The 23,906-nt window shown below is 41.6% G+C and overlaps 1 protein-coding gene and 1 long non-coding RNA gene across 4 annotated transcripts in view; both read right to left on the bottom strand.

Moving 5' to 3' along the window:
* The window catches only part of PTPN14 (protein tyrosine phosphatase non-receptor type 14), a 181,499-nt gene that overhangs the window by 73,459 nt on the left and 84,134 nt on the right, over positions 1–23,906 (bottom strand). For all 3 annotated transcript variants that reach the window (XM_043569056.1, XM_043569059.1, XM_043569058.1), the window contains exon 3: positions 22,665–22,834. In XM_043569056.1, coding sequence (XP_043424991.1) covers positions 22,665–22,834 — 170 coding nt within the window. The remainder of the gene's footprint in view (positions 1–22,664; positions 22,835–23,906) is intronic.
* On the bottom strand, positions 14,629–20,978 carry LOC122476419. The gene is made up of 2 exons (XR_006295488.1): positions 18,258–20,978; positions 14,629–18,017 (listed from the first exon to the last, which is right to left on the bottom strand). It is a non-coding gene; the product is annotated as an uncharacterized LOC122476419 (long non-coding RNA).

The raw sequence follows: 23,906 nt of genomic DNA, 5'->3' as shown, positions 1-23,906 counted from the left end.
TCTGTGTCCTCCTTTCTCTTTGTCCCTTCCCTGCTCATGCTCTGTCTCTCTCCTTGAAAAATAAACAAACATTAAAAAATTAAAAAAATAATAAATTGAAAAATTTTAAACTATCTCATTAGTATAGGAACACATCAAATGCCTCTTTAGGAACTCAGAACTCACTGGGGCATTAAACCAAGAAAGGGTGCCAGTTCAAAGGTCAAGAAAGGTCTCTCTGATAAGGCGAGCTCTGAACGGAGATCTGAAAAAAATGAGGAGCTGGCCTTATCAATATTTGGGGGAAGGATGTTCTGGTTCAGCCGATCCAAGGGCTTGTAGGAACACGCATAGTGGTATGTTCAACAATGGAAGGGAGCCCATGTAGCAAGGAGCAAGCACGAGGACAAATGGTAGGGAACGATGGGGGAAAGGTCACAGAGGTGAAACGTAATTGAAGGATTTGGACTATACTGAGTAAGATGGCAAACCAGTGGAAGGCGCTGAGCAAAGGAGCCACATAAAGTGACACACACTGAAAAAGAAAGGCACTGGTTGCTGTATAGATACTGGACCATAAGGGGCAAGGGTGGACATAGGGACAGCAGGCAGGAGACATGATGATGGAGTAAGGTAGAGCAGGAGCAATGGATATGGGACAAAGCAGTCAGACTCTGGACATATTTTGAAGGTTGGATATGGGGTAAATGAGAACAAATTCATGGATATCTGTAAGAGTTTCAGTCTGAGCAACAGAAATAAAAATTTCAGATAAAGACTCCTCCTTTTGGGAGAAATGACAGACTGCTCCTTAAATTTGGAGAAAACAGACTTAACTATTGATTTTAAAAAATTATAACCACATTATCATTCACTAAAGCTTGTACATTCATCAAACCACTTCAGTCAAACATTTGATCTCATCATTTTTACGTTGAGTGGGGAGGGGACTCTTCCTGACATAATAATGGGTATCCTCCTTTTTTTCATCATTCTTCTTGCTCTTCCCCATCCCCTAAATCCTCTGCTTCATATTTCCGTATAGGAAATAACTTTAAAGAATGAAGCTCATAATATTTCTACCTGTTTTCTAAGATCTGAATTTTCAGTGCAGACCAAGAATGGTTAGTTAAGAGTGTAGCAAGAGTGAAATGAGCAAAGGGTAAGTGGTAGGAAATGGGAAATGAAATACTACTTCTGTCTTTGGCAAAATCTCTGGGGAGCCCAAATCATGGCTACTTCCCACTTGATCCCCGTTATAAAAGTGACATACTTAAAAAAAAAGCAGTATCATCTTCAAATTAAAGGTTAATTAAAAATAGTCTTTGCAGGGGCGCCTGGGTGGCGCAGTCGGTTAAGCGTCCGACTTCAGCCAGGTCACGATCTCATGGTCCGTGAGTTCGAGCCCCACGTCAGGCTCTGGGCTGATGGCTCGGAGCCTGGAGCCTGTTTCCGATTCTGTGTCTCCCTCTCTCTTTGCCCCTCCCCCGTTCATGCTCTGTCTCTCTCTGTCCCAAAAATAAATAAATGTTGAAAAAAAAAATTGTCTTTGCAGTACAACTTGACCAAAAAACACGCCCTAAAAAACCAGAGAAGAAAAACAAGTTTGTGTAATTAATATTTACAAGTCCACACATTTTCTGTTATTTAAAATTTTATTGTTTTTATGAAAACTCATCTAGAGTCACTCTCACCTTTATACGCCTTTATACTACTGGCAACTAGGTTCTGTGCATAGAACCTTCTCAAGTATTTCTCCACTTTCTCAAGTTAGTACATCCTGGGTAACTTCCAGCAGTTCTGACAGACAGGAATGACTGTGCTCATAGACAGGCTGCTTTTCTCATAAAAGTCGTGATCATAGATTTAAGGTAAGTCTAAAGAGGAATTTGATCAAAAGTATAGACACAGAAAAACATATGGTGGACTTCTATAGTTTATCATTTATATGTCTTTATATAAACTCTTCTATATGTTTATCATCTTCTCTATGGAGAGGATCTGTAATAATTAGCACATGAAAATAAACCATTATCTGGGAATTGGAAAACACTGTTTCACTATCTTTTTATTTTTTTATAATTTTTAAAAAATTTCAATAGGCTCCACAACCAACGTGGGGCTCAAACTCACAACCCTGAGGTCAAGAGTCGCATGCTCTACTGACTGAGCCAGTTAGGTGCCCCAACAATCTTTTTAAAGAATATAATTCAGTATCTAATTTTAATCATTTAGATAATCAGGGTACTGTATGTTCTTAAAATTCCCAACTGGAATTTTATAAAAATGGAAGGAGCCATTTGCAAGGTACTGTGACCATTTCAAAAACGTGACCTTCATGAGAGCCGGGATTTTGTCTGTTTTGTTGACTGCCATATCTCCAGTAACTGAAAGACTCCTAGCACACAACAGATGCTTGGTAAATACTTAGTGAATGTACACATGCATAGCTGAATGGATGAATAAATGAATGAGTGAATGAAAATGCCACAGTGATTTGCACCTTGTCCCAAAGGGCTGTTCAAGTACACTAAAATATTAATGATGCAAAAATTATGCTAATTATTTAGTTCAGGATAAGTATTTAATAATATTTATAGAAATATTTACATTCAAATATTTATAGAAAAAATATTTATAGAAAGTACTAATGGTAGAGAATTTTTTTTAAAACATAGGGTCTTACGATGAGAAGAAAAAGTAAAACTGATCCCTTTATAATGAAAATATTGGGTACTCTAGATTTGGAAGGTAGTATGTTTTCTTAATAATCACCAACTTAAAACTCTAAAGAAGAAATTACATAATTTAGTTCCAGGACACAGAACGAGACTTCATACCAGGAACCTGTGACCCAATAGTAACAAGAAAATCTTGTCCTTCAAAAAATTATTTCTTCCAAGAAATCAAAACTGTATGCAATATGATTTAATTATTTCTTTAAGACATAAATATGAAAAGTCTTGATTCATTTATCAAAATCCAATGTCTTCTTCAAAGCTCAATTCAACAGACACATCCTGTGATGGTAAATTTTATGTGTCAACTTAACCGGACCATACTACCCAGATGTTTGGTCAAAGATTATTCTAGATGTTTCTGTGAAGGTAATTTTTAGATAAGATAAACACTTAAATCAGTAGACCTTGAGTAATGCAAATGACCCTCCATAACGTGGGTGGGTCCCATTCAATCATTTGACAACATTAAAAAAAGACTGACCTCCCCCAAAGAATAGGGAATTCTGCCAGCAGACCACCTTTGGACTCAAGCTAAAACTCCTCTCTGGGTCTCCAGGCTGCAGAACTATCTTGAAGATTTTGGACTTGCTAGCTTCCATAATCATGTGAGTCAATTCCTTAAAAGAAGTCAATCTCTGTAGATACAGAGATTAGATATAGATACAGTTACCTTGTTAGATCTGTTTCTCTGGAAAACCCTAAGATACCTTGCCAAAGCTTCCCCTTACCACTTCACCCATGAAGGATACCCCTGGTAGGTACCTATCATACACTACCCTGCCATTCGGGTATTTTTATGTGACCGTCTAAATCTTCCCTAATGGATTGGAAAACCCAATCAGGACAGGAGTGACATCATGTGCCACTTTGTATTTTACAGAGCTCCTTATACTTAGAAAATAATAAATGAGTTGAATGAATACTCAGAGATGAGTCCAGAAGGCAGAGGAGGCTTCCAAGGCAAAAGGAAAAAGGAAAAGGGAGATACTTCAATTACTGGCAAAGACCAGAAGAAGGACTGAGAAGCCCAGGGTGTCAAATACTGAATGGACCAGTCAGACAAGTCAGAAAGGTTTATGGAAGGAAGGAAGTAGAAGGCAATAAGCAAGATGTAGTCTTGCAATGCTCCAAATGTCCCGATATGTTTGTCTCTACCTGCCAGGCAATGGTAAGTCATGAAACATTTTTCACAAAAGAAGGAAAATGATGAAAACAGCCTTTAAGAAAGATGCTTTAGAATCAGCATACACACCGTATAACGCAGATGGGTGGTAGAGACACAAGAGTCCAAAAAATAATGGGAATAGTGTCAGGCACTGTAAAGTGTGCTTTTCCACTTACTAACCAGTTTAAATCTCATAGGATCCCTCTGTTCATGAAGAAACCTAGTCTTGGGAAGGACCAATAACTCACCCGAAGGCACACAGAGAGTAAGTGACAGAGTCAGGATTCAAATCCAAGCCTATTGGATTCAAAAGCCTATGCTCTTTCCCACGTCACCATATTTGATGCCAGAAGTAGGGGCAGAGGTGGCTGGAATGGATTTAAATGAGATATGATACAGCATAGTGGGAAACATGTGGACTCTGGAGCCATGCTGCATAGGTTCAAATCTCAGCTCTGTCACTTACTCATATTGTGAGCTTGGACAGGTTACACAACCTCTCTGTGCCTTAGTTTCATATTCTGTAAAATCAGAATACTAACAGTGCTAACGCTATAGTTGTGGCAAGAACTGAATGACTTAATACATATAAAGAATTTAGAATTGTGCCCTGCCACAAAGTAAGCACTCAATACATGTTAGTGATCATTATTGTTACTATTAAGAAAGATCAATAATCCTATTGATCTGCAACTAAGTGCCACAGTGCTTGCTTTTATGTTTACTGATGTGGCCTAAGGGCCTCAAACATAATAGGTACTCAATAAATATTTAATGAATGATGAATTCAATACAAGGAGGAAAAGGAAACCAAGGTCAACTGTCTAAAATTTTTCGGCCTTAAAATGTGCTTTTTATTTTGCTGGTGGTAATACAAATTTTGGAGAACTGTTGGGTAAAAGTTGCATATACATGTTCAGCAGAAATGAGTACATGTCTGAAGCCACATGCAAGAACGCGGACGTGTATAAGGATGCCCTGGATACAAGTACGAGAAATGTAAATATCATCACAGTGCTTAATGGCTCCAAACCCGAAACAGTCCAGTGTCCTTCAACAGTAAGATGAGCAAAATGTAATACAGAAACTTCTAGTTGTAAAATAAATAAGTCATGGGGATGTAACATACAGCAGAGGAAACACAGTAACACTGCAATAACTTTGTATGGTGACAGATGGTAACTAGACTTCTCATAGGGAATATTTCATGATGTATAAAAACACTGAAATCACTACGATGTATGCCTGAAACCAAAAGAATACCGTTTATCACTAAGACTTCTTTTTTTTTTTTTTTAACACAGTATATTCCTGTGCTGGAATATTACGCGGCATTGAAAATGGCCAATCTCTTAACTACATACAACAATGCAGACGAGTCTCAAAAAATGTTGATCAAAGAAGTAAGACACCAAAGAACACATGTGATATTCCACTTTATTGCTTTATTCAAAGCAAAACCAATTCATGCTGTTAGAAGTCAGGATACTAATGACTTTTGGGGGACAGACGCTGAGAGGGAACATGAAGGATTCCTAGGTGCTGGTGATGTTCCAGCTCTTGATCTAGGAACTGGTTATGGAGGTGTATTCATTTTGCAAAGATTTACTGAGCTGCACACTTTGATTTCTGCACAGGACTGTATGTTAAATTTCAACAAAGAGACTCTTGGTCAACAAAATGACTCTTGGTGTAGAAGGTCACGATGTGACTCCGAGAGAAAGGCTTACCAGCGCTTGGAGGAATGGTCAGGTCCAGTGTAAAAAATGAGATAAGGAAGGAGCACCCAGGTGACTCTAATCGTCAGTTTGTGACAGTAAAAGTATCAGAGTCATTCAGAGAAAAATGGGGTATTTAGAGAAGAATTTAAGGTCAAGAGAAAGTAACGGGGTGGGGGGGGTGGAAACAGTTCATCCGTGTCTATCTTTGTGGCTCTGTCCTTTCTGGATTGGTTGTAATAGAGTGAACAGAGTGTCCTGTGTAGAGACAGATGATCAACAAACGGTAGTTGTCATCATCACCCAAAGAGCTTGAAGCAAGAATACAACACAAGGCAGAGGGGCTCATGTGAATGCAGGCTCCTGGAGAAAAGGGTTGTATTTTGTGTAGACTTCTGGTGCCTTGTACAGGGTAGATATTCAATGCATGAATGAATGAATGTCCTGTCGGCAGGAAATCAAGAGTAAAATGTGGGTAATACGAAATGAAGACACACATGTCAGAAACTACTTCTAAAGGTTGAAGATGACTGCGGTCTACTGCAGGCCATATATAAAGAGAAAATTATTTAGAAGGGCGGAGTTCTGGCAAACTGGGGATTAGAAGAGGAAAAGCAGTAGGCCTGAGACTGGATGAGGGGTAAGGCACCAAAAAACAAGGAGAAAGGGAATTTCTGGGAGTGGGCTCTCCATGTCTAGAGCTGTACGTGAGTGAAGAGAACAGGAGTAAAGAAAAGGCCCCAGAGGTGGGGGTGTCCTTTGGTGACCTTCAAGAGAACAATGTGAGCAAAATCAATGATGAACATAATTTTCAAGAAAACAAGCAAAAAACCCAGACATCTAAAGGTAAGAGAGATATACAATAGTAATTAGGAGGCATAAAGGTATAAACATATAGAAGTATAAGTATTTTGTAGTTAATTTCTTTAAATATGTATTTGAGAGAAATAGAGAGAGCACAATCCAGGGAGGGACAGAGAGAGAGGGAGACACAGAATCCGAAGCAGGCTCCAGGCTCTGAGCTATCAGCACACAGCCCAACACGGGGCTCAAACCATGAACCGTGAGATCGTGACCTGAGCCGAAGCCGGACGCCTAACCGACCGAGCCACCCAGGCGCCCCTGTGGTTAATTTTTAAGATAGAAAAAAGGACATGGTTGAAAACAGAAGGCAAGGAATCTATGAGAAGCAGATATTAAAGATACTTGAAAATTATGGGAAACTGGAGTAAGCCTGGGTAAAGCTTTGAGAATCCAGAAGAAAGGTAGAAGGACTGGCCTTCTTGCAAACAGCAGACACCCCGTCCTTGGACGTGGCTGGGGGTGGGAGAGTGCAGCAGGGGCTGGACTGTGTCCAGCAGAGGCTATGGGAGCAGGGGGCACCGCTCTGGACGGAGATGCCTGGGCTGCTTGGCTCCAGCTCTGATCGGGCTGGTTTCATAAAGAGTCAGATTTGATGATTTGTAATGTCCTTTATCATGACAAAATCCTGTGCTTCTTACATGAAAATCATAAGAAGAGAATCTGTACAATGCCCAAATGAGCCTCCTTCACCATATCAGCAAATACCACTCTAGACAATTAAACATATATATATTTCATTCCCCATGGTCAAAAAGCTAGACTGATTCCCTCTTTCATTTGAATGCTTTCTAATGCAATTACTTATATACTGAGTCAAGGGTAAGGAGGGGTAAAATGTTTTAGACTTATTTTGTCTATGTGCTTTTGGGTAAAATGCAAGTATTGGGGAGCCATGGATAAGAATCTCTGTAGGTCAACTCAGCATTCTTCTACAGACGTTCAAAGCTCTAAATGCATTTCTAATGGCATTGCAGTTGTAATTATACAATGCTACAATTTAGCAAATAATCACATTAAGTAGGAAAGGAAAAATGCCTACTTTACAGTGTCATGGTTAAATAATTTGTGACACCCCTTTTGAAAATGAACCAGACATAAAAAATACTGTTCTCCTATCTTTGGTATTTTCCCACTTCCTGTGGATAAACGATTTCCAAGCCTTTTCAAAAAAAAAATAACCATGGAATTTTTTGTGGGTGAAAGATTGTCAGAATATTAGCTCTCAGGATAATGCATTCACTCCTAACAAGGAGGACATCACAAAATCATGGGGCAGGGGGGCGTTGTGTGTGCACGCGTAAGCAACACAAAATCTCTTGATGTGTGGTAAGGAGGCAGTCACAGAAATTTGCATTAAAAATTTTTTTGTACTTAAATATATTGTGCTTCTTGTTGGTAGGTGGAATCAAAGGATTCAATGAACCAGTCTAGAAAATGATATATCTATTTTAAAAACTGATCATGAAAAGAAACTTCAATGTTTTCACAAGTTTAGACTTATTTGGTTGAAAAGATCTTATAACTGTTTCTCAATTTACCTATTTCATCTTTAATTTAACTAAATGCAGTAGAAATCGACAAACCAGAGAATGGCAAGAGAATTACTGAAACCCACGCACAGAATTCTCAGTTTTAAACAATTCTTATTTTTTTTTAATTAAAATGAAGTCTACAGGGGCACCTGGGTGGCTGAGTCGGTTGCGTGTCTGACTCTTGATCTCGGCTCAGGTCATGATCTCATGGTTTGGGGGTCTGAGCCCCACATCAGGCTCTGTCCAACAGTGCAGAGCCTGCTTGGGATTCTCTGTCTGTCTCCCTTGCTCTCTGCCCCTTCCCCACTTGTGTGTGAGTAGGTGTGCGCGAGCGCTCTTTCTCTCTCAAAAGTAAATAAAGAAACATCAAAAAAAATTTAAGTCTACAATGTCAAGGCCTGGGGAAATTGTGGAAGAGGGTCCCTTTTAAGGTTCTAGGGTCCATAGTGTAGTATAATTCAGGCCAGCTGTTATTACTGCTTTCATTAGAGATGCAGGTAACGCTAATCTCGTGCACAATATATCCCTAAACTTTTATATATGTATGTAAACCATACATTATATTACGTATAATCTACTATGCATTACCAAAGCTTAACTAATTACAAGGCTAAAATGCTACATTCTGAAGTAGAGGAAATACAAACTGACCAAAATTCCTGCAAAATCTTGGATCCTCATTTTGCTTATTTCAGGACCCCATGAAGATGCCCAGGTACTCTACAAAGAAGACCACGCCATCCAGCCTCTAGGCTTCTCAGCCTAAACCAGATGTTCCAGACTTTGCACCTCTTTCATTCTTCCCCAGTTCCTTGAAATCCACCCTGAGCATTTCTAACCTGAATTTACTAACCCAAAACATCATATATTGCTGAAAGAACATCGAGGTATAGTTGCATTCCACTTCACCAAACTTAAATAAGTGTAAGAATCACCTGTGGCACAAGATAAAACCAGATTTTGATTCAGGAAGTCAGGCGTGGTGTACAAGAATCTGCATTTTTAAAGAATGCCACGGGCCATTCTGCTAAGGACCGCCTTTAAAGAAATCAATGGGGTCCCTGTTTCTTAGTTTTGCTCTGTTTTTGTTTTTGTTTTTGTTTTTTTCAAATAATTATCACCCACCAAGAGTCCATCATCTCCTTAAGTAATCTTTAATTGGAATCTGTTTATCTTTTCCAGACTACACCCTCTTCAAGTTACAAGTACAGCAAGATTAGCATCAGGTCGGCCTGGTCCCTCCTGCTGCAGCCAGCCTGGCTTCAAGACCCTGAACAGCTGCTCTGACCATCTGTGAGGCTGCAAAGGCCAGGCCTGCCTTATCCTCTTTGCTCACACTCATCTGATAACCTCAGCACAGTGAGCAGGACCAGCCTGGGCCCTCTATGGATTAGATCTGCTCCCTTGTATGGGACTGGGGTGAGGGTGGAGAACCTTCCTGGGGACATACATTTATGATAACAATACAGCTTTTGTTTAAATCACTTTTTGCAGCTTCACCTTTGGGAGGTGTCCCAGAGAATAAGGGACAAATCTGAAGTTATCTTCAACTACATCAAAACATCATTACCTTTTGAGGCTAATTTTGATTTCTGGAACTCAGGAGTCAGTACCAACTGGGGATTCAATAGTGTTTCTACTAAAACCGTGATACGGATTCTGTTCATCATCGATTACGTACTAAGCCCCTTGGTGGTACTGTAATGGCTCAACGCGACTAGGCTGAACTACATTTCCCAGAAGGCATCTCCCTGTATGTTTCCAGGTAGCGTGGGCGAGGACTCTTTCTTCCAGGTGATTGATAACCTACCTGCACAACTTTCTGAGGCTCGCAGCAATCTGTCACTACCCTCTAACAGATCTTTTTATTTAAACACACTCTGGATAGGTGCTTTAATGCACTGAACACACTGAGAGGGGCTTTCTGAAGCTGTGCTGATATCATTTCCTGATTGACCTTAAACACAGTAGGTAAATTTTGAGTTTACCGAGCCTGACCAAGAAACAAATATCTCCCTACTATAGTAGCTTGTTATTGAACTACATTTTATCCCCAGCTTTTTTTTTTTTTAAGATTAGACCAAATATCAGTTCTTTGCTGATTCCATCAATCATTCTAAATATACAACACAGTCTGGCAGATACATAACCTGCCTTCAAATTTTTCCATCAGGATCCACAGTCGGTCCTTTATTTCAAGGATCCAGATTACTGAACTTTTCCAGTGTTCCCTAGAACTACGGGTTCCTTTCTTTAGTTATCATCATAAATGTCTTGACTACCTCCTTCAAAACATCTGTCGCAGTCAAAAACATGTGTTTCTAACATTGTTTTATCTCCATGAGTTCCTATTAAAGTATCATGTGTCTGACTTGCTTTTAGTTCAATTTAAGTACAATTTGCCGGGCTTTGTTCTGCATAACAGTAACACATTTTTATGCTGGCAGGAAACATTTTTATGCTGGCGAAAGGTCTACTCTCTCTCCCCAGCTGCAGGCTAAGATTGACGGGCTGACCTTGAAAGAGAGTTCGGCTGGGGTAAAATGAAACGTGTTGCAACATGTCCCCCCTATGATTACTCCTGCTCGCTTGCTTTCCTGCTTTCCCAAACTGCACCAGAAAGCAGTGTCATTCTTTCACAGTCGCACCTGGTAACGTGACACTTGCTGACACCTTTCTACTGTTTATTTCCAATGTCTCAATTTTCCACTCTTCTAAAGCGCTTAGTGTCACCTGGCAGCTTGGCACTTTCCCTCTGTGCCCAGGGCTGCAGATGACTGATAACAACATTAAATAAGACCCATCTTAGTTCCAATCGCTGCATAATGCTCACCATTTAAACGACTCCATTCAAAGAAGTGCCTGTTCTCCTCTACCCTTTGTTTTCTTGTGTCTGAACTACTTCCTTCCTTTTGACAAAACTCATCTCTTCCAGTCCCAGTGTGTCGTTGCTGTTGCAGGGCAAGGGAGGGGAAGACGGGCAGAGGCTTTCTGGAAGTTTGAGTAAATCCTATCCATGGACTGTGCCATGTATGTCTGGCTGGTTCACCTCAAACCGTTCCAGTATCAAATTAAGAGCCGGGCTTCTGTCACTAAGCTGTGTGACCATGGGCAAAGTCCCTTGATCTCCTTGGTTCTGTTTCTTCCTCTCTAAAATGAAACACCTCGCCTCTGTAATGCGTGGTATTTGGTGTTAAGATATAAAACTATATTCTAGTAAAGCTTGCTCTGTCTTGATAGGAGGCAAACGACACTTTCTTCAAGAGATCATGTTTGCTTAAGATTTCAGTGCCTTTTTTTTGGCCTACAGAACATTTGGTACCTTTCTGATGGATCGAATCATTTATGGGTAATCAGAACAAGGCAGATATTGAAAGCAATAAGGAGAGGAAATCCGAAAAACTTGAGCTACATCTCCAGAACAGAAAGTACAGGGCAATGTAATCTAGCACCCCAGAGTGATTTTACACAGAAACAAAGTTTTCAAATGAGTGCTTAAGGGAAATGATACTCCCATATCCAGCTACAGTCTCTGGCAGGTGGCCAAAGTGGTAAGACAGCTAGATGCTGAGTGGCATAAAACCAGCTGGGCCAATGAGAAGGTATGAGTTGACCCAAGTACTTCAAGTTATACAGACAGACCAAGTATCAGTGGCCACAGTCTAAATGCCCACAGGACCAGTCAGGTCACAGGAAGAGAGCAAATGTCGTCAACTGTAACACCATGGGCAGTGCAGGAAGTGGGGTGAACCATATAGCATATGCCTGTATTACCACAAGGCATCCAAATCCAATTAAAAACAATTTTTTAATGTTTATTTATTTGTGTAAGAGAGAGCACGAGCAGGGGAGGGGGAGGGGGGGAGGGGGACAGACTTTACTGTGCTGACAGCAGAGAGCCCGGTGCAGGGCTCGAACTCATGAACCGCGAGATTACGACTGGAGCCAAAGTTGGATGTTTAACCTATTGAGCCACCCAGGCGCCCCTCCAAATCCAACTGGGGAAAAAAAATGGCCAGGTGAAACAAAACCTACTGGTAGACCCAAATCAACCCTCATGGTACCCGTTTACCATCTCTGACCTTACGGGAACTTCAGCCCTCTGGGTTTTTTTGCTGACATTTCGGTGGAGACTAAACCCCCTGTTGCTCTGGAAAACGCTGGGGAGTAGGGGCACGTATGGACAGATGTATTTTTCTGGCAAAGTAACGTAAAAGATTCCCTTTATTTGATGGACGAAATCTCTACTCATTAGTAATGAAACTTCTGTTAGAAACACAATCCTTCTTCAGAGGATAATAACAGTGCCCGCTTCACAGGTTCCGGTGAGGACTGAAAAAGATAATCACTTAAGATATTTAGTGCAGCCCCTCACACATACGCTAGCCGCTATCATTATTATTATGAAATGATATCAGGTGACAGAAGGCAAACTACATTCTCCCACAGAACCCCACAGAGGAGGTTTCCAAGTCTGGGGTGGGGTCAGACAACCGCCTCACCCTAAAGCCCGATGAAGGATCCTGTGCTTTCCAGACCGTGCTGCTGCTCAAGCACTGGGGGCCTCTGTGATGTACGAAAACACCACGTCTGTCCCTTCCCTCTCCCTTCCCCACCCACTCAACCCGGACCCAAGGTCCCGGTGCCGAGACCCCAGGAAAAAGGGAGAGCAAAGGATTCTGAAGCACTGACTCCCTGGGTTCCCCTCCCCTCCCAAGATTTTCAAAAACCCATTTTGAAACGAACACACCGTTCACAATCCCACCCATTGTAATGATACCCCTACAAATCCTAAGAATCCTTTATAAGGAAGTGGATGTCTTTGAAAAATCCAGAGAGCATAGCTGGCATGCTTTGACATGACAAAACACCTCTTCCCATAGCTTCTGTTTGTTTTCCCCTCTCTCCACCCCTCAGCTGAAGGTAAACACTGGTGCCTGTGATCATCATGTTCTACTCTGTTTTTGAAAAAAAGGCAAAAAAAAAAACAACCCCCAAAAAAGAATATCCTAAAATTTTAATCTATGCTCGATTACAAATCTTTGTTATTTCATGGATTGAATGTATAATCTTTCTCAGTCTTCTGCAGTGTAACTCTGATAAAGAGCTATTTTGGGGGACACCTGGGTGACTCGGTGGGTTGAGCATCTGACTTCGGCTCAGGTCATGATCTCATGGTTCATGAATTCAAGCCCCGCGTCGAGCTCTGTGCTGACAGCTCAGAGCCTGGAGCCTGTTTCAGATTCTGTATCTCCCTCTCTCTCTCTGACCCTTCCCCACTCACACTCTGTCTCTTAAAAATAAACATTAAAAAAAAAAAAAACTATTTTGGAATCAATGACTAAGTGAATTAACAAATTTATCTTTGGAAATCAAGAAACCCACAAAGAATGCAATTAGGACCCTTGCTTAAGAAACTGAATTATTTTCGGGGTGCCTGGGTGGCTCGGTCGGTTAAGCGTCCGACTTCGGCTCAGGTCATGATCTCACGGTCCGTGAGTTCGAGCCCCGCGTCGGGCTCTGTGCTGACCACTCAGAGCCTGGAGCCTGTTTCAGATTCTGTATCTCCCTCTCTCTCTCTGACCCTTCCCCACTCACACTCTGTCTCTTAAAAATAAACATTAAAAAAAAAAAAAACTATTTTGGAATCAATGACTAAGTGAATTAACAAATTTATCTTTGGAAATCAAGAAACCCACAAAGAATGCAATTAGGACCCTTGCTTAAGAAACTGAATTATTTTCGGGGTGCCTGGGTGGCTCGGTCGGTTAAGCGTCCGACTTCGGCTCAGGTCATGATCTCACGGTCCGTGAGTTCGAGCCCCGCGTCGGGCTCTGTGCTGACCACTCAGAGCCTGGAGCCTGTTTCAGATTCTGTGTCTCCCTCTCTCTCTGCTCCTCCCCTGTTCATGCTCTCTCTCTGTCTCAAAAATAAATAAACGTTAAAAAAAAAATTAAAAAAAAAAAGAAATTGAGTTATTTTCAAAATGGCTTAACGGGAGCATGATTTTTGTTTGCTTTCGAAAAGTTCAGGATACATCATCAAATACACATTAACCTATGATTGCAAATGAGGTAATTTTAACACTTTAAAAGCAAAGGTTTTTTGGGTATTCTACTTCACCTATTTGGGGGGAAACTTTGCTTTACGAATGATTAAAACATACATAAGTACATCTTGCTTTGTAAAGGGTGAAAATCAAATGTCAGGTGCATTAAAGAACCCTAGCATTCCATGAATTCCATGAAGGCTTCTTTTGAAATATGAATGACACTTCTGATCTATTTCCTTCTGAAATTTGGATTTTTCCATTCATTATAGGACACCTACAATGAATAATAATGTCAAGTGATATTATTAAAATATTCTGACTTTTTATTACTATTTATTTTCTCTCCCCTAAAGGGAAAGAATAGTAAAAAAACAAAAAAACCCAAACCCACAGATTATGTTTATGTGTTAACTTCATTTTATTTGTCTACACTTTGTTTTTCTAGTGGCAGTAGGTTGCCTAAATAGCTAACAACATCCCTGCATATCTTGCAAACTCTTTTTCCTGGAGCATGGGAGTTAGAGAGTTGGACAAGAAGCTCCATGTATCTGGAAGACTTGAACAATGAAGCAGTGGCTAAGGCGTACTCTTGATTTAATTAAGAGACACATAAACTTTGCAGAGTCCTTTTTTCACAATAAACCATGAAGAAATCCTAGTTGAGGAATGAGAGGCACTCATCAATCAGCTTCCCTATAGGAGATTAAATTTATTTTATAACAGACTGTAGGATTTTCCAGTGAGTCACGTCCAGGAGCAGAAATGGTTACCAGGGTCACGTTTCTATTTTCTTATTTGCATAGATAGCGAACATTTTATTTTTGTTCCAAGGCAGGGTTTTGGTTTTTTTTTTTTAATTTACTTTTTCTCTTTGATCACACCTGTAACTGTAGACCCAGATCCACCCTTAACTAAGAGTAACTACAAAACGAGAGTAACAACTAACAAGGTAACAACAAAACAAGAAGAAGAGAATGAACAGAGATGCAAGGAGGACACTGTCCTGGGCGGGACTGGCCACTTAACTCACAGGGTCTAGTGAAAAATAAAAATGCTGGGTCTGTGGTTCAAAAATTGTTAGCAACTCCAAGAGGGCCCCAGCAGAGCATTAAGCCAGGGGCAACGGCCTTTCTGAGTACAGGGCTGTGTAATTCACTGCACAGGTCACAGGCCCATGAAGCTGGCCCTGGTTTTCAAAGAGTCTTGCCAGGCCCTCTGGCTTTCACCAAAACAGTGAGAAAGCCTTCTCCAGGAGGTACGTAGGGTCAGCAACGTTCGCTGTAAGGCCAAACTCAAACTGCAATAAATCAAATACATGGAAATGAAATTAAAAGCTGCTTGGAGATACAGCTCTTTGCAAAAGATGTGTACATGTGGAGATGTGTACATTTCACATTCTCTCTGACTGGCAAAGTGCCTAACAGGGAAAGGTGTTTCATAATAGTTGAAATGCAAAATAGTGCAAATGACAGCTAACATTTTCATCAACTAATCTTTTGGGGAGCAGTTCTTCCCTTCAAGACTTTCTCTGCTTATTACAAACAGCCATTTTCCTCTCTTGATCCCATTAAACGATACATTACCCACCCAGAGAATGTTTAAGGTTAAATCCTAGTATCAATGGCATCTTAAAATATCTAAAATATCTGGCAGAAACAACTCTGTTCTCAACTATCAACAGAGAAGAAGAGAGAGAGAGAGAGAGAGAGAGAAAACAAGTTCCCATTCACCAGCTGGAGCTGGCCAGAAGAGGATTTGCCATTCTCAGCAAATTATATTATCTAAGGCGGACTCATGCTGAATCTTAAGTCTGACTTGAAGGGAGTCCCTATTTCCCAGCCCAAGGGCAAACTTTAAATAGCCATTAAAATGACATTTCAAAATAATAAAAGAACTCAAAGAACCGGAGGAACAAAATAAATGGTGTTGTAAAAGGAAATGGAAACATTACCATAATTAGAGCTTTTAAAAGAGACACTTTAAACATTGGGTGAACGCTGACTTGTTTACAATAGCACTCAAGGCGCATTGCAAGAGCCTAAGCGGGGACAGCACTGGTATTTACAAGAAAGGAAAGGTGAAGAAAGCTTTTGTAAGGTCACTGGAACGACTTCCTGAGACTTAAAGAAAAAAATCAAAATACCATTTTGGCCTTGATGGGAATTGTAAGGTTTCAACTAATTTGGCTTTGCCATCAATGCCATATGCCCAAATATGTAACTGGAGGGAAAGAGCCCCCATGATAGTCTAAAAATTTACTAACCTAACTCCCTTGTCACTCACCGTCACGAAGAAACACACCCCCCCCCCCTTTACAGTACCTAAACAGTGCAATTTTCAACGTGGGCATTTATTCCCAGTTAATGGAATGACATCTCGTCCAGCAAGTTCTTCCCAGGCAGGAACTTCATTTAACCTTGAAGAATGCCCTATATGGGCCCAAGCAGAGATCGAGTACTTCCTAAGTCCTTTTGATAATAACGGGAAGCCAAACCTAGCGGGCTAGCATTCAGCCTCATGGACCAGTACTTGAGAAGCTGCACAGAAGAACCATGAGCCTAGAAGTAGGGAGCCCTAGTGAGGCTGAGAAGCTCAGAAAACACAGAAGAAGCATCCACTCGACAGAGGGAGCTTGGAACAGGTCCCACAGCCCTGGAATATCCACTAGATGTACCAGATGTGCTAAGCCTGTCCTTGGCGAGGGGAGCAGCTGTGCTGGCTAGAGCACTGGCTTCCTGGTTTTGCTTCTACACAGCCAGGAGGGTGGGCAGCCACCCCCCCAACAGGCAGGCTACAAACCTGTCCTGGAAAAGAAGGAAAGGTCATCTGGTTTCATCAGGACAATCAGAAGATTCTTTGCACCATGCAAATATACCATTCAACAGTGAGCAGTGCAAAGACGAACATGTTTTGGTGAAAGAAAAGTGTCTGAGAATTAAAAATTTTAGAAACCACAGGGTCAGCAACTTACACTTTGCAGCCTAAATTCGCCCTGAAAAAAAATTACTCTTTTCAACATTTTCTCTTTCGTATTGAAAAAAACTAAACAGGAGCTTCCTCACTGGAGAGAAGACTTGGAAAAACCCCAGAGCGAAACTAAAAGCGGTAACCTTGGCCAGCACTCTTCTGGCTTCCCCTTGCTATTATTAAGTATCCTTCTGTTTGACGACGAATTTCTCCACCTCTCACAAACCATCTTTCTTCTTTCTGTGGCCAGAAAAATCTGAAAACCCTCTGTTTATACTGAGCCTGTTGCTATGCAAATCATTAAAACACATTACAAAAATCTTTCCTTTGAGTCAGGAGGAGAACATAATGGGGAGAGAGGAATCGCCAGCAAGAGTCCCTTCACTGAACAGCAGAGCTGGTGGAAAGGAATAGGGGAAGCAAAGTGGAAAAAATTACGGTGGTCCCATCCCTTGAGTCATTTTAACCAAAGTGGGAAAACTAACATTTTTAAAGCCCCAAGGTAATGTATCTTAGACTCTGGAGTGGGGCTAACAAACCCTGGTCTTAATCTCTTTAATTCCTATGGTTTCATGACTCATCTTCCATCTGTCTACTAGTGTCCTTTGTATCGGCTTTTTTGCACTTCTGTAAGAATACCGAGATTTTTTTCCTTCCGTGTGTATGCCTATGTGAATTCTCCTTTTGATATCGTTTGCCTTCTTGTTCAATTATCACCTAAATGTAGGGCTTGAATTGTCCATTTCTTCTCCAATTCAATCATAGTACCTCGGCAGGTTTCCTTCTCTTATGAAGACATTTGTTCTCCGAAAATCATATCCAGATGACACAAGACACAGTATGCCAAAATTAATGTCAAAAAAAAAAAAGAGCTTCTCAGTTTTCTACTTAAAAAAATATGGACTTGATCATTTGAAGAAAGTAAATCACCTTGTTGAACAGTGTGCAATCAACATCATTCTCAAATTTTTGTTGTGCTGTTCCCAGGACTCTATTAACCTGCAAGTTTTTTTTTTTTTTAATTTTTATTTTTCAACATTTATTTATTTTTGGGACAGAGAGAGACAGAGCATGAACGGGGGAGGGGCAGAGAGAGAGGGAGACACAGAATCGGAAACAGGCTCCAGGCTCTGAGCCATCAGCCCAGAGCCCGACGCGGGGCTCGAACTCACGGACTGCGAGATCGTGACCTGGCTGAAGTCGGACGCTTAACCGAGTGCGCCACCCAGGCGCCCCAACCTGCAAGTTTTCAAGGGTGGAACTGTCTGGGGACAAGATATGAAGCACAAACTTTTAAATACATCCTCCTTCCACTGCTATGTATTTGAGATATGTGCGTTCACAAACACCCCATTCCCCCAAACAACCAGAGGGCTAATTCTAAATTCTTTTTCCTTATTCAGAAAGAAGACATGGCTGGGCCCTACTAATGCTATAGAACCTGTTTTCTTCTCAAACAGAAGTAGCCAAACCTTTGCCAACATGTGTTGGGTGAAAACGAGTTTGGTTGGCTCCAGACAAAGGCTTACTTTTTAAGCACAGATGGCTGAATGGTTGCCTCCTCCGAGGGCCTGCCCACAGTGAAAGACGGATTCCTATTTCTAATCTATGCAAATATCTTACTCTGCGGGGCATCACAAAGACTAACTGTTTTGTGTCAGACACTGCAGATCCCAGGTGCAGCACATCTCCACCTCAGACGCCTGGTAACACGGGCAACAGCAAATGGCTTAAGAGTTAGTCACTAACCCGCTCCTAATGAATGTTGTTGGGGCCTTCTGTGAAACATTCCTCTGGAATCCTGCCCTATCACCGCTGCTTCTCCTTGGCTGCTCTGCCTGGAAGACAGTTTCGGTATTCAGTTTGGACCCTGATGCTTCTAAAACCTCCCAAGAAGGCTCAGATCCCCACAGGCTCCTAAGGAGCCCTGGTAGCATTCTTCACCTTGAGTTCAGCTCATTTATTTGTGTCCAACATCAAACCCAGGAACCTTGCTCATTTTAAAATGTCATTCTGTCCAAACCAGGGCTCCTTTGCACTCCAGTCTATATGCCTACAACCCATGGTACAGCTCACGAATCACACCCGGGTCACTTCCCAAGTATATGTCATTCTCTCTCCTCCTTCTCCATCAATTCTCCTTTCTTTACTTACACCACTTCTCTCGCTTATTTTCTCATCTCCCCAACTAAAGTCTTTCACTTGCTCTGATGTCCCTTGGCACATTCCAGTTTTAGGGTTCCTTGGAGCAACAAAAATTTCTGTAATGCTGGAAAAAAACCCCACAAAACCAAAAACCCCCAACTCCTCATGCTAACCTAGCTCCTAACTTTAAACGTTCTTTGCCATAAAGAGAAGGTCATACCTAACATATATACAGTTTAGTTCCATGTTTAAGCCTAAAAAATGTCCTTCAACATTTTGTTTTCTTTGTTAGTTTTTCTGATCAAATGACAATAACAGAGTTTGCTTCAAAAACCTCGGCTGGAAAAGATTTCATTCTCTCCTTATCAAAGTTCATCTTAAATGAACCAAGCTAACTGAGCAAAAAAGAAATTCTAAAGGAAAAGGAAAGAAGTCCTACCAAATCTCCAGTCTCAATAACCCCCATCAAAATTCCTACTTTATAACTCAAATTTTTGAGATTTACAACACTTTTTGTTTCAGCTTGTGAATGCAAATATTGACAGTCAAATAATCTGGCATTAAGTTTACTTACCTGGAAAATCTAAAACCGCAAAGAGCTTTAGAGGTTAACTAATTTGTTAATTACCAAGTCGGGATGAAAATCAGAACCACCCGAAGAATATCATTTATTTTAAACAATATATACTCCTGATCCACAGCCCTAGACATTTCAATTTAGACTTCTGTTACAGCCCTAGAATCACATTTATAATAAATGCTCCAGGTAATTACAATATAGCAAGCCCTAGTCTGTTTGAGAACCATTGATCTAGTCCAACATCCTACCCAATATGGCGGTCTCCTCTCCAAGACACCACCCCATCTACCCACTCAGTGCCACAGCACTTCCATAAACCAGGGCACTCACCCTGTTATAGGTGTGCTTGTGCCACCTTTTATGGCTTTACTTATTAGAAACTGTGTTCTTATGTTGAGCCAAATAACCAAAGTCTTTCAACTCCTTGCACTTCACTTATTATTGGCCCAAATTTTGCGCTCCAGAGTTAACATAGAATTCCCCCCCAACAAGAGAGAGAGAGCAAGAGAGAGGGAGAGAGAGAATCCCAAGCAGGTTCCACACTGTCAGTGCAGAGCCCGACGTGGGGCTCAATCTCACAGACCATGGGATGGTGACCTGAGCTGAAACCAAGACTTGGACACTTAACTGACTGAGCCACTCGGGGGCCCTAAGCCTTCATTTTTCTAAGCTTAAACAACCTTTTTTAACTTCATAAAGGACAATTTCTGAGTGCCTTACCTTTTATTTCAATTTCTTCTCCTTAACAACTGACCTTACAGAATAAGTCTGTCTAGAGTAACAACACTTCGTTTTTTTCCTACAGACTGCACTTTGCCCAATATGTTTTAATTTATAGTCTGCATTTCCTCCTTGTTACCCACTGCCTTGCATTTCACAGTCCAAGAGCCATGAATCAGCAAGTACTTATTAACCTAATGCCGTGTTCCCGACACTGTGTGAAGTAGTCAAGGAAGATTCAGAAGCCAGTGGAAACTGTCCCATTTGGAGGAGTTAATAACTTCATGCACAGAAAAGAAACTACATAAGTGAAAAAAAACGGAAAAAAGTGCACAACAGTTTCCAACCAAGTGCTTCAAATGAATGATACCTGAAAGATGGAACACAGGTTTTCTGGCCAGGCTGTGAGCTATATCATGGCCTCTGCTGACAGAAATACCACCTATTTAATAATAGTTTTTATTTTAAAAAGAAAAAAAAAAGAAGATGGAAACTATCACCTTAAAATGGACATAAAAATTTTGGGGCGCCTGGGTGGCGCAGTCGGTTAGGCGTCCGACTTCAGCCAGGTCACGATCTCGCGGTCCGTGAGTTCGAGCCCCACGTCAGGCTCTGGGCTAATGGCTCAGAGCCTGGAGCCTGTTTCCGATTCTGTGTCTCCCTCTCTCTCTGCCCCTCCCCCGTTCATGCTCTGTCTCTCTCTGTCCCAAAAATAAATAAACGTTGAAAAAAAATTAAAAAAAAAAATTTTTAAGTGCTTCCTATTTTAAAATCTTGGGGCACCTGGGTGGCTCAGTCAGTTAAGCATCCGATTCTCAGTCTTGGCTCAGGTCATGATCTCAGTGTTCGTGGGATCAAGCCCCAAGTTGGGGTCCTTGCTGTCAGCGTGGAGTCTGCTTGGGATTCCCTCTTTCCCTCTCTCTGCCACTCCCCCTTCCACACACACACACACACACACACACACACACACACACACTGTCTCTCTCTCTCTCTCTCTCTCATTCTCTCAAATCAACTTAAAAAATTTTTTTAATAAATAAAATAAAAATTTTAAATCTAAGAAACCACACATGCAATAATCAAATACAATATTCCTACTTTGCAGTGTGTTATTGGTACTGCTTCCTAGTACTCTGAATGCCATGAGCCAAGAAAAACGTGGAAAGTAGAAGCTTGATGTAATTCTCCTTCTTACCAGAAAGAACCATTTGATGAGAAGACAACCCCTCCGCATATTTTAATGGAAAACTCTTACCAATAAGCGAACCGTACTAACACCAACCAACACCAACTGCTTCATTCATGGAATCACTGACTATGAGACTTTAGAAACATGCAAACCCCTCACTTTACAGATAAGGGGAAAATACCACTTCACAGATGGCAGGTGGTTTCTTCCAGGCAAGACAGCCAATGAGCAGGAGGGTGGGACCAATCCCAGGTCTCCTCTCTACTGACGCCTCCCTGTCTCCTCCTATTGTGACCCAGGACAAGCAAAACTCTCACCCTTCTCAACGTTCTCCCCAACTCTGCTCCCATCATTAGTTATGTTTTTAATCCTGAAATCCAAAGTCTGATGCTACATTTTGCTTGGGAGCATATTAAGGGCAAGAGTAGAACAAAGAAGTATTAGGTGGTTAATTCTTTTTTTTTTTATGCTTATTTTTTTTTTATTTTGAGAGAGAGAGATTGAGTGAGCGAGCAGGGGAGGTGAAGAGACAGAGGGAGAGAGAGAGAACCCCAAGCAGGCTCCATGCCATCAGCACAGAGCCCGATGCAGGGCTCAAACCCACAAACCGTGAGATCACGACCTGAGCCGAAACCAAGAGTCGGATGCTCAACCAACTGAGCCACCCAGGCGCCCCGTAGATGGTTAATTCTTTATTAAATTCTAGCCCATCTACTCTACCCATAGACCCCAACTAATCCTTCTATGCTGCCAGGCACAATGCTCTACTGACTCAGGATCACTGCTACCTGACTAGCATCATAGGGAGCCACCGGGGTTGGCACCACGGATTCAAACAACGATTCTAAAGCTGCGAAGCAACTGGTAAACAATCCCCAACTACTCCACCCTCCCCCCCACTACACCCACCTACACCTACACACCCCCCAAATCAGCCAGCTCATCTACTTCACCTGAAGCCTCACAGTTGATCCACGCCCTTATGCACAACCCAGAAAAAAAATGCACCTACCTTGTGGCCTCCTGCTGAAGCCATGACACATTTGGCACATAGAACATGACTCCGAAGAAAAGCAGAGGCTCGTTAGCAAATTTGTCCAGATGTTTCTTCAGAGGTTTCTCCAGCTCCACCCATCGTGCTTGCTGGCTCTTGCTGAGAAACCAAAGGCCAAAGTAGTGTGTCTAGACGAAAGAGTAAAATAGCATCAGTCTATGTTTATCAGGGGTACCCCCAAGACTGCACAGGAGAGCAAGACTCTGACGCCCTACGCCAAGTTTGGTTTCCCAGTTCGGACACGAGGATCCAGCATTTACTTTCTGACTTTAGGACAGGCCAAAAGAAACCACATGCACACAATCCACAGGGGCTATCCGATATAGTACCCATAGCCATCGCTGCTGTTGGTACATGTGGGTACTGATGCACCGGTGTTTGGGAAGGGGGTGGGGTGCAGGGGTGGGGACAGGGTTGGCTTTTTTCCTACGCTCTCAAGGCCGACTTTCCTGTGGCTTCTGAATGCCTCGTGATCTCACGTGGAACATGCTGGCAAAGGCAAACACAGTTCTTGCACCTGCTGCAAAGTAACTTGGTACTCAACTCCTAAGACAAAACCTTCTGCCAAATGAAAGCTTCCACATTGCAGGATATTTCCATACAGTACCAGATTTCAACGGAAAATTGATTCACTCCTTTTGAGTTTTAATGAAGTACTTTCAAAAACATCAGCCTCGACCACTTCATTATACATGAACTGCAGCAAATCTCTCCCCCATATCAAGCTTTGAGAATGGAAGGTTGTCTTCGCAGCTGCCAGGGGAGCCCCTGGTGGCTGTTCTTGGCAGATTATGGTGGGATGTGATAGATGAAAGTAAGATTTTCACCCTTACACTTGAAGCCTCAACCAGTTTAGTTTTGAACAACGTGCTAAATGATTAAAACAGGTACTTTTATGCATCCAATCTTGTCTTTGTATTAATTCACACTAGGATTTCAGGATTAGCACAACAATCACCAAAAAATAGATCACCGCTTTTGAAATTTTCTTTTATATTTCAATTATAGCTTAGCACAGTTTACAGCACACCTGGAAATTTGCCTTCAAAAGAACGTTTTCATTTCGATGTTTAATTTCCAAAGGCATTCTTGTGCTGATGTTCCCACTCCAGCTGGCTGTCCCATCAGCAGTATCACAGATCAATCCCTGACACAACCCTACCAAAGTCTGTACCAGAAGTCTTGATTCTGACTTCCCTA

Source organism: Prionailurus bengalensis, chromosome E4, assembly GCF_016509475.1.
Source record: "Prionailurus bengalensis isolate Pbe53 chromosome E4, Fcat_Pben_1.1_paternal_pri, whole genome shotgun sequence".
NCBI lineage: Eukaryota > Metazoa > Chordata > Mammalia > Carnivora > Felidae > Prionailurus > Prionailurus bengalensis.
The sequence above is the reverse complement of the archived record's forward strand: the minus strand, read 5'-3'. Positions and strand labels throughout refer to the sequence as shown.